The 18,459-nt window shown below is 43.2% G+C and overlaps 1 protein-coding gene across 1 annotated transcript; it reads right to left on the reverse strand.

The window, feature by feature from the left end:
* Positions 1-272: 272 nt before the first annotated feature.
* gpr139 (G protein-coupled receptor 139) lies at positions 273-18,166 on the reverse strand. The gene is made up of 2 exons (XM_008121944.2): positions 17,841-18,166; positions 273-6,746 (listed from the first exon to the last, which is right to left on the reverse strand). Exons 1-2 carry the CDS (start codon positions 17,989-17,991, stop codon positions 5,812-5,814), a joined length of 1,086 nt encoding a protein of 361 aa, XP_008120151.1. The 5' UTR covers positions 17,992-18,166; the 3' UTR covers positions 273-5,811.
* Between the last annotated feature and the right edge of the window lie 293 nt (positions 18,167-18,459).

Here is an 18,459-nt window from a genome sequence, read left to right on the forward strand (position 1 = left end):
CAGGCATGGAAGGGGACTGAGGCCAAGAGTTCTAGGGCTCACCAATCTCCAAACCCAACGATTCCACATGAACCATCTGTAACCCTAATTCTCCTTGAACCATGTCAGTTAAAGTCTAGTGTAAATGGGCTCCAGGGTTCTGCAATGCAAGCCAGGCCAGCATACTCATCCAGAGACACATTTGTTTGAAATTATTTGTGTACGTTGTCTGGAGCACTATTTTTTTTCAAGCGAAGAAGCAAAACTAAAACGTAGCAAAAAGAGAGATACAATCGCTGCATCAGAGGATTTTATTAGGATACAAACAGGAATGGCCAAACATCGTATTTATGAAAATATCAGTTGTTACAGTTTCAATAGGCAGTAAATGACATTAATAGAATGGTTTGGCCTCAGTATTTTGTCTTTGTTCGTAACATTGTGGCTTGAAATGAGGAAAAGGCTGGAATTGAAAGTACTTATATACAAATGCCATGGCATGCTCCGGTGTCACAGCCTTCCTGTAACAATAAACACTTCACATCCAAGTGAAATACAAGGCCCCTTCCTCGGCCCCTGCCATATAATCCAGATAATCAAAGTTTATCTGCTTCGAACTGGGTTGCACGAGTCTACACTGCCATATAATGCAGTTCAGAGCAGATAATCTGGATTTTATATGGCAGTGTAGAAGGGGCCTAGAGAAATATGAGCCACTTCTTCTCTTCCTTCTCCCAGAATCCCCCAGTCCAAATGACCAATGAATCAAGGGTTTAGGCGTTTGGTAGGGAAAGCAAAGTGCATATCTATCTATATATATAAAAGGGTAATGACATTTCGGCCTAGGACAAAACAACAAAACTACACATCCCAGAAACACTAAACTTGGCAGCACAACCCCTCATCCATGCCTCTGCGTTCATACAACAAAAAGAAAAGAAAAATAAAGTCCTAATTAGAGGGAGAGGAATAATTGTTTTTATCCAATTGCTGCCAGTTAGAAGGCTAAGCTCCGCCCACTTGGTCTCCTAGCAACCCACTCAGCCCAGGGGAGAGGCAGAGTTAGGCCTCACTTAGGCCTCTTCCACACTGCCTATAAGATACAGATTATATGATTTGCACTGGATTATATGGCAGTGTAGACTCAAGGCCCTTCCACACAGCTATATAACCCATTTGTAATGGGCTTAATGTCAGGGAAAACCTTTACCCTTTACCTTAACTACCACCAATTCCTCAATACTTTATTTCCCATACTACCATACTTCGCCACAGCAACGTGTGGCCGGGCAAAGCTAGTATATATATAAAAATGTAATGTGCATTTTACTATGGAGTACACAACAAAACCACTGAACCAAATCACACTAAATTTGTCCACAAAAGACATAGTCATCCAAAACATGTGTTTCAAACAAAAAACACTAGAAAAACCCTAGAAAGTCCATATTAGAGGACGAGGAAGAACTGTTTTTTCCCCTTGCTGCCAGTTAGATGGGTAGGCCCCGCCCACTTTGTCTCCTAGCAACGCCCTTGGCCAAGGGACAGCCAGGGTTCAGTTAGGCCTCATCCACACTGCCTATAAAATGCAGATTATCTGATTTGAACAGGATTATATGGCAGTGTAGGCTCAAGGCCCTTCCACAAACCTATATTACCCAGAATGCCAAGGCGGAATAATCCACAGTATCTGCTTTGAACTGGATTATCTTGAGTCCACACTGCCATATAATCCAGTTCAGTGTGGATTTTATACAGTCGTGTAGAAGGGGCCTCCTATAATCCAGTTCTAAGAAGATAATATAAGATTATAAATATAATATATAATAATTGCTGTGGTATAATAATACAGAACAATATAATCTCTAAAATCAGGACAGTAAATAAAGAGCAACACTCTGAAAACAGGGGAATTCCAGAAAGGAAACAACCAGGGCCAGATAACACCTCCCAACAAAAGATTCCCTCAGGGAGGAGGCAGCCAGGCTTTGAAGCTGCATGGCCATTAAATGCTAATCAAGGTGACTAATTACAGCATTCCTACTTGTCGCACTGAGACTATTAATTGCTATTCAACCTGGCCAACCAATAATTCCACAAGGTAGAAAACCCTCAGGTTTTGAAGCCACAAGGCTACTCTGTCCCATTCAACCTGCCCAAGGAAGGATGCCCCTATGTAGAAAGTGGCCAGGCTCTGAAGCAGTGAGGCTATTCAGTGCAATTCAAATTGGCCAAAAAAACAATTCCCTTAGAACTCAAGTACCCAGCCTTCCAGACAGCAAGCCTATTCCATTGTATTCCAGCTCACCAAACAAGGATTTGCATAAGAAGAAAACGGCCAGGCTTTGAGGCTGCAAGGCTATTCACTACTATTCCACCTGGTCAACAAATGACTCCCATAAGCCACAGCAACGTGTGGCCGGGCACAGCTAGTATATATATATACATGAGCATTTTGATATACACCAGTGGTTCTCAACCTTGTTTTGACCAGGGACCACTCTCCAACATTAATACCAAAAGGGGAGACAAATCAGTTTTTGGTCTGGTTATTTGGGGTGCTGATTCAGAAAATTGCATTGGATAGACCACATCAGTTCTCATTTCTGATACAGAGCATATGCCATCCAGTCATTTATTTATTTTATTTATTTATTACAACATTTACTGTATATCTTGCCCTTCTCACCCGAGACGGGACTCAGGGCAGCTTACAATAAACACACATATAAAAATTATACAGTACACATAATTGAATCCAGGGAGCAGAATGAGCACCCGCTGTTAGCCTCAGCTTCTGCCAAACTAGTAGTTCAAAAACATGTAAATGTGAGTAGATCAATAGCTACCTCTCCAGCAGGAAGGTAACGGTGCTCCATGCAGTCATGCCAGCCTCATGACCTTGGAGGTGTCTACGGACAACGCCGGCTCTTCGGCTTAGAAGTGGAGATGAGCACCAACCCCCAGATTTGGATACGACTGGACTTAATGTCAGGGGCAACCTTTACCTTTACTAGTCACCATCTGCTCGCCCACAGAAAACCATATTTAATAATCCAGAGCTGATGTGGTCTATCCAATGCAATTTTATGAATCAGCACCCCAAATAACCCCAGGAACAGGCCTCAGAAGGAAGACACCAAGGTGCCTCCAAGTTCCAGGCGCCACATGGAATGGGAGGAGGAGGAGCAGCAGTCAGGAGGCTTGTTGTCGTGCCACACATTCGTGGTTTGTCAGCCTCTCCTCTCCCAACATCCCCGTTGCCTCGGTACTAGAAGAAGGTTTTGTGAGACCAGTCGCTCTCCTTGCAACCATGTAGTCACAGTGAGGCTCAGTCCATATTTTAGTCCTTGGGACCACTGGTGGGGTATGGACCACAGGTTGGGAACCACTGACGTATCCAATCATGTAATTCCTCGATCCAGCCTTCTTAAGAGTACAGAACATTTCAAACTTAAGAGTACAGAACATTTCAAAGGTCCATAAAAGGAAGGTACAATAGGAAAAGGGCCAAGAAGTGGAGGATTGGAATATAGGAACAATTCAAGCTTGTAGTAAAGCATTGGATATTTGTGCATTTTTGTCCTCGTTGAGACCATTAACATTCATCATTGACTTTTTATTGCAGTAAATGTCCTTAGTATATACAATCATCGCCTATGGTCTAACCCAGGCACTGGCAAACTTGGGACCTCTCTCTAGGTGTTTTGGACTCCAGCTCCCAACATTCCTAACAGCCTCGGGCTCCTTCCTTTTCCCCCTCAGCCGCTTAAGCAACATGAACCCAACTTCCACTGAGGTGTGATGCCAACATACGTCCACCTCCACTGAGGTGTAAATCAGACTGACTACAAAATGGAGTCCTGAGTCTGATCATGCTCAGTACAATCGCATGTCTATAACTCCTCCCACACCACACGCTTAAGCAGCTAAGGGGGAAAAGGAAGGGGCCTGAGGCTGTGAGGAATGGTGGGAGTTGGAGTCCAAAACACCAGGAGAGCCCAAGTTTGCCCATGCCTGGTCTAACCAGAGCTCAAAAATGGTAACTTATAGCCGCCAGAATCCCCCAGTTGGCATAGGCCATGGTGGCTGGGGATTCTGGGAGTTGTAGCCAACAGGTAACATCCCTTTGATCAGGGCTCAATGCAGAATATCTCACGGTGTCAGTGACATCTGTAATATAATTCTCTTAGGTTGTGAAGACGATTCTTTTGAAGACACCTTTGCCTGGGATTCTGTCCAAACAGTACGGTGGAAAAACACGAGGTTGATTGTATGTGACTCCCACAAGCATCTCTCGTTCCACGTATATTTCAAGGACGGATGAAGAAATGCTGGGATTCATGGGTATAAAGAGACCCCACGTTTCCCATAGTCTTACTCCCCTCCATACATGCAAACATCCAACAAAAGCTTAGCCAGGGAAAGTCTGACAATGTCCTCCGGCTCCGGTGGGAATGAGAGATTCCATTAAAATGCAAAGGAATTCAGAGAAACAAAGCACCTTGCAAGGCCTGGGCACGGAGCCTTTGAAGGTCACGATTTCAAAAGAGATGCCCAAGTGTTGTGTTGATTGCAGTTATTATTATTATTATTATTATTATTATTATTATTATTATTATGAGTTCTTCTCAGGATAACATTCTTCTCCTTTTGGGTAACAATCTTGGATCTGGCTGCAGGAGCTTCCGCATTGCTTGGCATGCTGTGGCTGAAAGCGGACTCCCATTTCTGTCCCAGAGAGCCCGCAAAGTTGAGCAAACACTACGCTGTCTGTAGAAAATCTGCGCGGTAGGATTCCGCGCCGGATATAAAACGCAACAGGACGGAAAAGGAAACGAAGCGATCCAGGGCACGTAAGGCAACAACCCTCACCCATGGATAGGTAGATAAATAGATACCGTGTTTCCCCGAAAATAAGACAGTGTCTTATATTAATTTTTGCTCCCAAAGATGCGCTAGGTCTTATTTTCAGGGGATGTCTTATTTTTCCATGAAGAAGAATTCACATTTATTGTTGAACAAAAAAATTGAATATTTATTATATACTGTATAGTATGAATGAATGGTTTATTGTACTAGCCATAGGCCATGACATCAGTAATGTACAACCTTTATAATCAGTAATGTACAACCTTTTTTCCAATATAAACATTAAAACTTGTTAAAAAATTTAAAACTAGCTCTTTAAAATTATGATAGCAGCAACATAACAATGACAGTGTCTGATTTGTATCATGACAGTGTCTTATTTGTGTCACCATAAACCAGCATAACTAGAAAAACTGTGGATCCTATCAAGAATTTCTTGTTACTACCAATATTTCCATGTACAACACTCTATGGTAGGTACATTTACCAATCCTGCATGCTCGGGTGTTCTGTTCGGCGGTCATGCTTCCAAACAAAAACTTTGCTAGGTCTTACTTTTGGGGGAGGCCTTATATTTAGCATTTCAGCAAAACCTCTACTAGGTCTTATTTTCTGGGGATGTCTTATTTTAGGGGAAACAGGGTATGTATAGATAGATAAGATTATTTAGTGTGGCTGTATTTTACCAAACTTCAGTTCATTCAAAGTCGTACGTCCGCACTGGAATAGTTTTTCACCCAGAACATTTCGCGGTGCTCTTGTTCCAAGGCGACTCCATGTGCTCAAAGGAGGTGAAGCTGATTTGCCTTCTCCTTGCTTCTCTCCAGTTCTACCCGGACGATCTTCCGAATCGCAGGGAGACGTGAAATCCAACGGCTGCTCTTTGCAGTCGATCCCTCGGGCCGTGACGTCACAGCTTCAACGCATCTTTTCCCCGGGAGGGAACCACCTGCGTGGCAATCAGGGGGATATTTTTATAGGCTTCCCGTTCTTATCGTATTGGTAAACGAGCATTTTGACACAGTGGGAGTTGGCCGGGGAGATCCACGGGCTGCTGGTGATGGAAAAGTTATGGTTTGTGTAGAACTGAACCGGTTGCTTCTGGCATTTGAAGAAGGCCTTGAGCGTGGCGGCGGCCATCGTGCGGAACCGCTTGCTAATAAAACAGTACAAGAAGAAGTTGATGGCCGTGTTCAACAGGGCGAGCATGTTGGCCACGTCCGAGACAATGTGGACCGACCAGCTGTTGTGTATCGGGGAGACGTACAGGTGGTACAGGATCATGACGATCCTCGGGGCCCAAAGGACGGCAAAGATGGAGGTGATTGTAAACAGGATGGCGGTGGTTTTCCCCGTGGAGTACCCTCTCAGCCGGAAACTGCACTTCCGGCGAAGCTTGTACACGATGATGGAGTTCAGGACGAAGAAGATGGAGCAAGGGACCAAGTAGACCGTGAAGCAGTGGATCCAGATGAGGATGTGGTGGACCACCGTGCTTGTGTAGTCTTCCTTCCAAATATTGGGCCACCAATAGTACGGGATGCTGGTCAGGAAACAAATGACGTACACACTGACAATGACTTTCCGAGTGCGAGCCGGGTAAGAAACCATGTGGTACTTGAGCGGGTGGCAGACGGCTATGTACCGGTCAATAGTTAACGGCACCGTAATCCAAATGGACGTGTGAATAGAGGAAAATTCCAAGACTTCAATAATTTTGTCCAGGATCTCCGGCATTTGCTTCTTCAAGATGAAGTCTTCCAACAGAAAGTCCACAAAGACAATGAAGAAGAGGACCAGCAAGTCGGCCGCGGCGAGGGCCAAGAGGTAATTGTAGGAGGACTTTTGCCTGCGCGCCACCAACTGCGACAGGATGATGACGGTCAAAATGTTCGCTGCAGCGAGAGGAGAGAGAACGAGAGAGGAAACAGATGCATTAGATTGACAGGAGGTGGAACGACAATCAATACTGGAACACTTAGGCAACTTATGTATCCTGCCCACTGCATTTTCACTTGCAGGACTATTTTTGTTGATTTCTACAAATATATATATTCTTTCCTTCCAGAGTTTACACACCACTCAGGCAGCTAATGATACGAGGGTTGAATGAAAAGTAATGCCTCCACCTTCGTTACCTGGGTTTCGATGGAAGTATTTTAATAAATCAAATGCAGAAATTATCAGGGTTGACGACGGGGGGTGAGACCCTGGTTGCAGTGCAGAGTGGGTTCCAAAAACATCATCCCGGTCTCACCTCCTTCTCCAGGCTGTCTTCCCATGCGGAGAATCAGCACTGGTCAACAAACACTCCAGCAGGCCAAGTCCAACTGTTGTATAACTTTATTTACATAACTATTTACAGTTGCAGTTATTTCTCAGCTACAGAGCATAGCATTCATAGTCCATCTCCAGAGAATGCTCAAGCCGAACACACACTAACAGACGACACTCCCCTGCATTCCACAGACCAAGAAGGAAGTCCCGGTCAAACAAACTTGACCCCATTGGTCCTGTGATACGTCAATCAAAGCAGGTTCTTATTAACTCCATAGTTACTGAAATGCCTTGCCGAAAACTCACACAGAAGGCATTTTAACAGCCTAGATTGATTTCAACGTTTTACACAATTCACAATACCCTGACAGAAATAATCCTTAGAATGTGCTCTTTAATGACCACTATTCACTTTTCCACATCATCACCAGACTATTGGATACATTGGGACTGTAGAGGAGAGTCTACTGAACAAGCCAGTCCCTGCCGCATACGAGGACGGCCATTGTTGAGGAGTTATGAAGGTGGAGGCATTACTTTTCATTCAACCATCGTATATATATTATGGTCTTTTAAAAACTTTTCAATGCATTTGCCAAACCAGAACAGGGTCCAGGCCAAATGAAGGCCCCTGAAATGTTCCAATGATTGAAGCCAGGGGTATGACTCGAAAGCACATTTGAAAGCTCAACTTCACTGAGCTCAAAAGGCCAGGCCCTCGAGGAGAGAAATCAGGTTTTTCAGAATAATATAATAATAATTATTATTTTATTTTTATACCCCGCCCCATCTCCCCAAGGGGACTCGGGGCGGCTTACATGGGGCAACAAGCGATATAAAATTCAACAATAAAAACAAATCATAAACAAATAAAATCACATATCCCAATAAACAATAAGCAGACAAGAATATGGTTCAACATTTTCTCTTTTCAAATGGACTCTGATTGAATCCCGCTTGCACCACAAAAGATGAGGGATCAACTTCTTCGGAGTAATCTGGCCACCCACTCTTGTTCCACCAACACACTTAATTAGCTCACGAACGAAGCATAGAGCTTCATTTACTAACGGCGTGTGTTGCCAAGTATTGACGTTTTCATATGCGTTTAGTAATTACTCCTCTGGCAGAGCCAACGCTCCGCACTGAACGTTCAACTCTGGATCACGCTGATTGCCTTTTCAAGGCCAATCAAGAATAATTACAAGGCTTTCTCCCAACAAAAACGGAAGGAGAGTGGAATCAAAAGGAATTATATCCTTCTCCGCCTCCCTTAGCGAAACCACGGATGCGTATTATTTGCGACTTGTAGACCAACGTTTACTGTAACCCTCTTAGATTTATGCAACCTGATATTAAGCTTGACTCCCTGCAACGTGGGGAGGGCACATGTAGATGCTTAAATATTGGGATAGACAGGTTGAAGAAGAGGTACGCATTTGCCACAACCTTTTTGCTTTTCCATTTTGCAAGTCACCGCATACAAAGGGACCACGAGGAAGGAAGAAACGCGCTTCTATCCGCATGACTGAGGTTCTGAGATCAGCTGGAATGTCTTCCCAAATGTCTTCCTTATCACCAGTGCGCTATGCAACAGGACGGGGCTTTCACAGTACAGAAGAACCTCTACGTAAGAATGTCCCAACATACGTATGTTTTAACTTACAAATCCTCACGTTTTGATATCTGAACACTGTTTTGATCTATGAACCGTGCCAAAGAAGCAAGAGGGAGTCTGGAGTTAGTACAGTAGAGTCTCACTTATCCAACACTCGCTTATCCAATGTTCTGGATTATCCAACACATTTTTGGAGTCAATGTTTTCAATACAGTAGAGTCTCACTTATCCAACATAAACGGGCTGGCAGAATGTTGGATAAGCGAATATGTTGGATAATAAGGAGGCATTAAGGAAAAGCCTATTAAATATCAAATTAGGTTATGATTTTACAAATTAAGCACCAAAACATCATGTTATACAACAAATTTGGACAGAAAAAGTAGTTCAATACGCAGTAATGCTATGTAGTAATTACTGTATTTATGAATTTAGCACCAAAATATCACGATATATTGAAAACATTGACTACAAAACCACACTACAAACTAGAGCTGGCAGCTGGCACAACAAAACATTGCATGGAAAGTTCCTTGACAAAATTGAAGGAAAAGCTGATAAGGAGAAGACCTGGCTGTGGCTCACGAACGGGACCCTGAAGAAGGAGACAGAAGGCCTGATCCTTGCAGCCCAGGAGCAAGACATCAGGACAAAGGCCATTCAGGCCAAGATCGAAAAATCAGCTGATGACCCAAAATGCAGACTGTGCAAGGAAACCGACGAAAGCATTGATCTTATCCTCAGCTGCTGTAAGAAAATTGCACAGATCCCTTCGGGGTGAGAAGGGCGGTATATAAATGTCGCAAATGAATAAATAAATAAATAATAGATTTTTAAAAAAAGTATTAGTGATTGTGCATGTGTGCATGTACCGTTACATGTGACAACTTATGGCAACTCCTTAAATTCCATATGGTTTCTTAGGCAAATACCACTCAAGAGGTGCGTTTGCCAGTTCTGTCCTCGGAGAATCACCTAATACAAAGTCTTGTAACTTGTATACCTTCCAAACATCATCTACAGATGACAGAAGACATTATATTCTGCTATATTTAGCAGGACCGTATTGGTCATTGTTTTCTATTCCATTTTACAGTAAGTCGTTGCGGGTTTCTTTGAAAAATTAACTGGATAAACAAAAAACAGCCAATGAATAAATAAGCACATGAAACCGCAAAGTAAATGGGCGCTTGTTGTTTCCAATCCTTGTTCCATCGCTTCACATCCAAGTGCTTCTGCACGCACTGCGTTTCATGGCAGGGCCATTCAGTTTGGCTTTGCAGTTGTCGAGCTCTGCATCCCATTACAACACACAACTATTCTCTGGCTAGCCATTGCCCCAAGCTAGGTTGGCACATCGTACCTCTAGTAGACAATCTGAAGCCTGTACTAAGAGGATAGGCTCGGCTTGGGGCTACTTTACTGGGGTGGCAAGAGAGGTCTATATTGCGATAATAGCTTTCTTAGGCCAACCTGAAGAGGCAAAATTTGTTGCCTTAGCCGGACATCACCCTGAACATTCCAGAGATACACTCCACTTGCCTCAATCCCAACAGACCCCTGAGCAAACCTCTGAAGATGCCTGCCACAGATGCAGGTGAAACGTCAGGAGAGAATGCTACTGGAAGATGGCCACACAGCCCGAAAAAACTCACAGGAACCCAATTCTTTGACGATTATTTCCCAGCCCACTTCCTTCCTCCGTCGGCCACCTCTCCCAAAACTTTATGGTCAGATTACTCTCAGAGTAATGCGCACAGCGTAGCAGCAGATGAATGACATCAGTTGAGCGCAGAACGAAGGTACGTCAGAGACGAAGTAAAAAGTATGTACAAAGTTTACTGAACAAAACAAACAGACTTGCAGATGATAGACACAGGACTTTCAATCTAGACAAACAGCAGAGATCTTCTCAGCAGGCAGAACAGATCTCATCTGATGCAATCAGCTATATACAAACACACTTGTAGTCTGGACACTCCTCTCTGGCTCCAGCCACACATCCAAGGTCAATACAGCTTCTTACCAAATTAACTCTTTACACACTATAGCATTTCCTGGATGATGCAATACATGCTAGACACAAATTTCATTTAAACACTACCTATACACAAATCCCACATTAACAATTACCTCACCTGGTGCATCCCGGATTACTCGTTGTTCCAGCAAAGGAACGAGCCCTGGGCTTGCTCCTGGCCTTATTGTTTCTGGACTGTGCCACACACTCTCTGCTTTACATTATTTTATCATTTTACTTTTATTGTGTTATACTGTACTAGCTGTGCCAGGCTACGCGTTGCTGTGGCGAAGTATGGTAGTATGGGAAATAAACTATTGAGGAATTGGTGGTAGTTAAGGTAAAGGGTAAAGGTTTTCCCCTGACATTAAGTCCATTATAAATGGGTTATATAGCTGTGTGGAAGGGCCTTGAGTCTACACTGCCATATAATCCAGTGCAAATTAGATAATCTGTGGAAGAGGCCTAAGAGAGGCCTAAGTCTGCCTGTCCCCTGGGCTAAGTTGGTTGCTAGGAGACCAAGTGGGCAGAGATTAGTCCTCTAACTGGCAGCAATGGGATAAAAACAATTATTCCTTTCCCTCTAATTAGGACTTTTTTTCTTTTCTTTTTGCTGTATCAACCTAGAGGCATGGATGATGGATTGTGTTGTCAAATTTTGAGGTTGGGGGGCCTGTAGTTTTGTTGTTTTGTTGGTCGCCGTGATGCCATCACTCATTTATATATATAGATTATTGTGTTTTAATCTGTTTTATTTTATCTATTTTGTTGATATTGTAAACTTATGTTATGTTTGTTCTTTGGGCTTGGCCCCATGTTAGCCGCCTCGAGTCCTTTCGGGGAGATGGAGGTGGGATAGAAAAATGGAGTATTATATTATTTCTCTCTTCCTGAAAGAAGATGTGCTGGAACGCATCTATCCCTATCTTGGCTCTCCTGGAAGAGTCAAGGAAGTCTTCTGGAACAGCAAGGATGGGGCTGTTCTATCTACAGAACCAATTTGTTTAATAAATATTCCTACATTTGAGGCTCCTGAAAACCTCACCTGGTTCTTGCAAACTCATTCTCCCAACGTGGGCACTTCCACTGGGATGGAAGCAGCCTTTAACTGTCCTTTCTTTGCAATATGAACTTCTCTGCATTCGAACCATCGAACATTCTCCACCTGCATTGAAAGGTGCATTTTGAACCCAATGTGGGGATCACCTCCCAGACCAGAAGATCCACAAGGCCTATTTGGTCAGTGCTTGGTTAGGTGGGCAAATGATGGGCGGTATAATCCCTCTCCCTCCTTTTCTGACCGCGAATGTAGTGAAACCTATAGGTCATCTTGACTCTGTCTTTTGCTCATCCAAGAAACCTGATTTTGGGATTGTTTTATCATGCCAGAAGCGACTTGAAAACATACTGCAAGGCGATTCTGGTGTGAGAGAATTGGCTGTCTACAGAGACGTTGCCCAGGGGACATTGTCCAGATGTGTTAACTAGAAGGCGTCTTTCATGTCCCCACAAGCTAGAGCGGACAGACGGGAGCTCACCCCATCTTACAGCCCGAGCTGTGTCGCAGGCGGGAGAGCAAGCCAGCCGCAACCAGCTGCAATGAATCACTCTGAGCAGGAGGTCATGAGTTCGAGGCCCGCTCGGAGCCTATATTTGTCTTGTCTTTGTTCTATGTTAAAAGGCATTGAATGTTTGCCTATATGTGTAATGTGATCCGCCCGGAGTCCCCTTCGGGGTGAGAAAGAAGGGCGGAATATAAATGTTGTAAATAAATAAATAAATAAATTACAGATTGGAACCAGCAACCTTCAGGTCAGCAGTCCAGCTGGGTTTAGCCCATTGCGCCACCGCGGCTCCACTGCGGATCGTAATGGGATGATCAGAGAGGCTGCAATTCCCAGACAAGCTGGCAACCCAATAGCCTTTAGTCTGAAGGTTGTCAGAACGGTTGTCTCCTGCCAGAGGCTGATGTCAGCGTGATTTTCTTGACATGCCATGAGTTCCAGGTGGATCATTTCCCTACAATTAAGTGTATGACGCATGCCCTATAAGCCCGGTGGAAAGCCGCCAGGTGGAAATCAAGGGGATGAATGGAGAGGTGCGCTCGTGAATACGCAAGCGCTTTCTTCTAGTCGCCAAGAAGAACAGAAAGAGCGCTTTTGACGGCCAAGGAGTGGAACCGGTGAGTAGCTGCACCTATGTGTTCACAAAGGGAGAAGGCGTGCTCTCCCTAAGACGTAACATCTTTGGCAGTCATTTGGAAGATGACATAAGCCTGACCATAATGAGGACATGCTCTGTTTCCGGTTGGTGATTTGAAAAAAGTGCCCTAGTGTTTCTTCATCACGGCTGTGCTCGCCAGTTGCAGGAGCGTTTTCAAATGACACGGTGCAACATAGGAAATTGCTGCATGAAGTCTGCCATATCACCCAGGACTACGATTTTGCAAAAACTATCCAGACCTTCCTAGAAAACCGCAGCTTCTATGTGGAGTTCCAGGGCAGGAAAAGTAGATGGAGGAGGCAAAAGAATGGTTTACCCCAGGGAACCCCAAACTGGGGTTTACCCCAGGGCCCCCCATAGTCAGGAAAGAGGCCCAAGGCCCTCCCGATTCGCCTCCTCGGCAATAACTCCGAGCGGTCAGTCCTCTTCTTATCACAAGGCCCAAATGAGATCCTTCCCACTCAGCTTACTGCACACGTGCCGTCATTGACCGCAATGGGAATCTTGTCCTCAGGCGACACCTCCAAATCAAGGCAACGGGACCAATGGCAAGCAGGGCAGCCCTTCCTCGGGGCTTCCTCTACTTCTGAGATATGCTTAACCTTCCCTTCAGGATGTACCTTAACCTCACTGAGAGGAACATGGCCATGCAGCCCTGCCCTAGACGCACTTGCACCAAAAGAAAATAAGTGTCAATACTAATAATATGTTTCACGAAAGTTTGTACAAAAGGTTTATAAATATCTGCCCCTAACTTACCTGTCCGAACATATCTCCTCCTATGAACCGTCAAGAACACTAAGATCATCTGGAGAGGCCCTGCTCTCGGTCCCACCTGCTTCACAGGCGCGGCTGGTGGGGACGAGAGACAGGGCCTTCCTTCTCGGTGGTGGCTCCCCACTCGGCTGTGGAACTCCCTCCCCAGGAACATCCGGCAGGCCCCGACTCTCCTGGGCTTCAGGAAGAACGTTAAGACATGGCTTTGTGCGCAAGCAGTTAATGAATAAGCAATATATTGACATGGTCTGAACTTAGGTTTATGTGCAATGGTTCCGTGGAAAAGTGGATTTAAGTTTTAGCTGACTAATGTATGTTTTCAATACATCGTGACATTTTGATTTATGTTTTAGCTAACTAATGTATTTTATGTATTTTACTAGCTGTGCCCGGCCACGCGTTGCTGTGGCATTTTCTGGTGGTGTTGGTGAGAAATTGTTGAGGTAGTGGTGGTATTGAATGTCTGTTGTATGGTTGTCTTTATGTTTAGTATGCACACTGAAGTGGATTATACTGCAGTGTGGACTCAAGATAATCCAGTTCAAAGCAGATAATATAAGATTCTAAATGGGTTATATAGCTGTGTGGAAGGGCCTTGAGTCTACACTGCCATATAATCCAGTTAAAATCTGATAATCTGTGGAAGAGGCCTAAGTGAGGCCTAACTGTGCCTGTCCCCTGGGCTGAGTAGGTTGCTAAGAGACCAAGTGGGCGGAGCTTAGCCTTCAAACTGGCAGCAATTGGATAAAAACTATTATTCCTCTCCCTGTAATCAGGACTGTGTTTTTCTTTTCTTTTTGTTGTATCAACCTAGAGCTGTGAATGATGGGTTGTGTTGTCAAATTTCGAGGTTGGGGGGGCCTGTAGTTTTGTTGTTTTGTCCGCTGCCCTGATGCCAGCACTCTTTTATATATATACTAGCTGTGCCCGGCCATGCATTGCTGTGGCAAAGTGGTGGTGGTATTGGTTAAAAATTGTTGTGTAATTTTTGTTTGACGTTATTTGTGTTTTTTTAATTAATTGTATTGTAAGTTATCTTTTTATTTATTATATTTTCTTATTGTATTGTATTAATTTTTAGTGTCTTAAATTATTCTTAGTGTTTTTTATTATTTTTTATTGGGTTGCTAGGAGACCAAGTTGGAGGAGCTTAGCCTTCTAACTGGCAGCAATTGGATAAAAGCAATTATTCCTCTCCCTCTAATTAGGACTTTATTTTTCTTTTCTTTTTGTTGTATCATCCTAGAGCCATGAATGATGGGTTGTGTTGTCAAATTTCGAGGTTGGGGGGGCCTGTAGTTTTGTTGTTTTGTGGGTTGCCGTGATGCCATCACTCTTTTATATACAGTAGAGTCTCACTTATCCAACATAAACGGGCCGGCAGAATGTTGGATAAGCGAATATGTTGGATAATAAGGAGGGATTAAGGAAAAGCCTATTAAACATCAAATTAAGTTATGATTTTACAAATGAAGCACCAAAACATCATGTTAGACAACAAATTTGGCAGAAAAAGTAGTTCAATACACAGTAATGCTATGTAGTAATTACTGTATTTATGAATTTAGCACCAAAATATCATGATATATTGAAAATATTGACTACAAAAATGCGTTGGATAATCCAGAACGTTGGATAAGCGAGTGTTGGATAAGTGAGACTCTACTGTATATAGATGTGTTGTATTTTATGAATAGTTGTTAATGGTTTTAAATGTGTTGCTGTTTTATTGATCTGTTTGGCATTGAATTTTGCCGGTTGTTGTAAGCCGCCCTGAGTCCCCTCGGGTGAGAAGGGCGGGGTAGAAATGTTGTAAATAAATAAATAGATAAATAAGTGTCAATAATGGGATGGAAATGTATTAAGTAGCAACGATAATAAAAGGGAAAAAATGGTAAAGAATCTGGCCTTAATAAAACAATGGAAGGGCTCTTTGTGGGCGCCCAGCGAGGCCCTTGCCTGCTTTGCTGGCCTTGGTGCTGGCTTTCAGCTCTGAGCCGGGAGCATTGTGTTGTGTCAGCACCACGGACAGCTCGCGTGTTGCCAAAGGCATCCCAGGCACTGACTGGCTTTCTAGGGCTGGGCTGGGCTTCGGAGCCAAGCTGCCCCCAGTTCCTTCCCCTTGGCTCCCTGGACTTCTTACACCTTCTTGATCCTTCCCAGGAACGTGGTTTAGGAGACACTGGAGAAAGGGCTGTGGCTCTCTGGTTCCCAAAACACAAAGGCTGGATTCCATTAAATAACGGACTGCCAGCCTGTCAACTTTGTCATGTTTGCAATGTCCCATTTGATTTGGTAATGATAATAGTAGTAATTATAATGATAATAATGATAATTATAGTAATGTAGTACTAGTAGTAGGCGTAATGATGATAATAGTAATAGTTGTGATGATAATAATAATAATAATAATAATAATAATAATAATAATACAGTAGAGTCTCGCTTATCCAACGTAAACGGGCCGACAAAACATTGGATAAGCGAATATGTTGGATAATAAGGAGGGATTAAGGAAAAACCTATTAAACATCAAATTAGGTTATGATTTTACAAATTAAGCACCAGAACATCATGTTAGGCAACAAATTTTACAGAAAAAGTAGTTCAATACACAGTAATGCTATGTAGTAATTACTGTATTTACGAATTTAGCATCAAAATGTCACGATGTATTGAAAACATTGACTGCAAAAATACGTTGGCTAATCCAGAACGTTGGATAAGCGAGTGTTGGATAAGTGAGACTTTACTGTAATAGTAAAGATGATAAGAGTAATAGTAGTAATAGTAATAATAATGGTAATTGTAATAATGATGATCGTAACAGTAGCAACAATAGTTATAGTAGTAATAATAATAGTAATAATAGTAATCATGATGGTGATGATAGTAGCAATAATCATGATGGTGATGATAGTAGCAATAATAGTAATGATGATAATAGTGATGGTGATGATAGCAGCAATAATAGTAATGATGTTAAGAGTAATAATGGTAGTAGTAATAATAATAATGGTAATAGCAGTAACAATAATACTAAGCGCATTAGTAGTAGTAGTAATGATGGTGATAATAGTAGCAATAATGGTAATGATGATAATAGTAACACTAGTAGTATCAATGATAATAGTAATAATAATTGTGATGGTGATGATAGTAACAATAATAGTAATGATGGTAAGAGTAATAGTAGTACAGTAGAGTCTCACTTATCCAACATAAATGGGCCGGCAGAACGTTGGATAAGCGAATATGTTGGATAATAAGGAGGAATTAAGGAAAAGCATATTACACATCAAATTAGGTTGATTTTACAAATTAAGCACCAAAACATCATGTTATACAACAAATTTTACAGAAAAAGTAGTTCATTATACATTAATGCTATGTAGTAATTACTGTATTTATGAATTTAGCACCAAAATATCATGATATATTGAAAACATTGACTACAAAAATGTGTTGGATAATCCAGAATGTTGGATAAGTGAGACTACTGTATTACTACTATCATAGTTACTTTTAGTGCTACTATAAACTCCACCATACTAATATTACTACTACTATGTTGGATAAGCGAGTGTTGGATAAGTGAGACTCTACTGTAGTAATAGTAATGATGATGGTGATAATAGTAGCAATAATGGTAATGATGATAATAGTACCACTAGTAGTAACAATGATAATAGTAATAATAATCGTGATGGTGGTGATAGTAGCAATAATAGTAATGATGGTAAGAGTAATAGTAGTAGTTGTAATAAAAGTAATGATACTGATAATAGTAATGATGAAGAGTAAAAATGATAGTAATTATAATAGCAGCAGTAGTAATCGAAACAGTAATAATAGCATTATTATTAGTAGTAGTAAATATTAATAACACTTACTATTAATATTATTAAACATTAATTATTAATATGAATACTACTTATTATTACTATTATTAATAGTAATGATAGTGGTGATGATGATGAGGATGATGGTGGGAGACAGGCTCCGAAGGCCGGTCAAAGGCATGAAAGGCGATGGGGGGGGGGGTCTGGGTGTGGGCGGGGGTCGTGTACCCACCTGGCAGCCCCAGGCAGAGGAGGAGGCTGTAGTAGACGAGGGGCGCGTAGCCCAAGCCGCAGCCGGGGGGCGAGGAGGAGGCGGGGGCGTGCGGGGAGGAGGCGTTGGGGGGCTGCGGGTGGGGGCGCGCGTGGACCGAGTCCTGCTCCATCGACCCCTCCCTCGAGCACGGACCCCGCAGCACCCGGAGGAGCCGGAGGAGGAGGAGGAGGAGGAGGAGGGAAGGCGAGGCAGCGCCGGCAGCATCCCAGCCCGGCAGGAAGGAAGGAGGAGAGGAAGGACGGGCTCAGCCGGGAGCAGCCGCGCACGAGGGTCCTCCTCCTCCTCCTCCTCCCCCTCCTGGCTCTGAAGCCGGCTGGACCACGAAAGGGTTAACTTCCTCTGCCCCCCCCCCTTCCTCCGGGTTCTAATGCCCGCCGGTTTCAGTCTCACCTGGACACTGGAAAGAGCGCAGGAGCCACGCGCCACGGGCCCACTTCGGAACCTCCCTCCAGGTGTTTTGGACTCCAACGCCCACCATCCCTCACAGCCTACCGGGTGGTTGCCTTCCCTGGGCTTTCTAGATAATAATAATAATAATAATAATAATAATAATAATAATAATAATAATAATAATAAT

The sequence above is a fragment of the Anolis carolinensis genome, unplaced genomic scaffold (assembly GCF_035594765.1).
Source record: "Anolis carolinensis isolate JA03-04 unplaced genomic scaffold, rAnoCar3.1.pri scaffold_13, whole genome shotgun sequence".
NCBI classification, from domain to species: domain Eukaryota; kingdom Metazoa; phylum Chordata; class Lepidosauria; order Squamata; family Dactyloidae; genus Anolis; species Anolis carolinensis.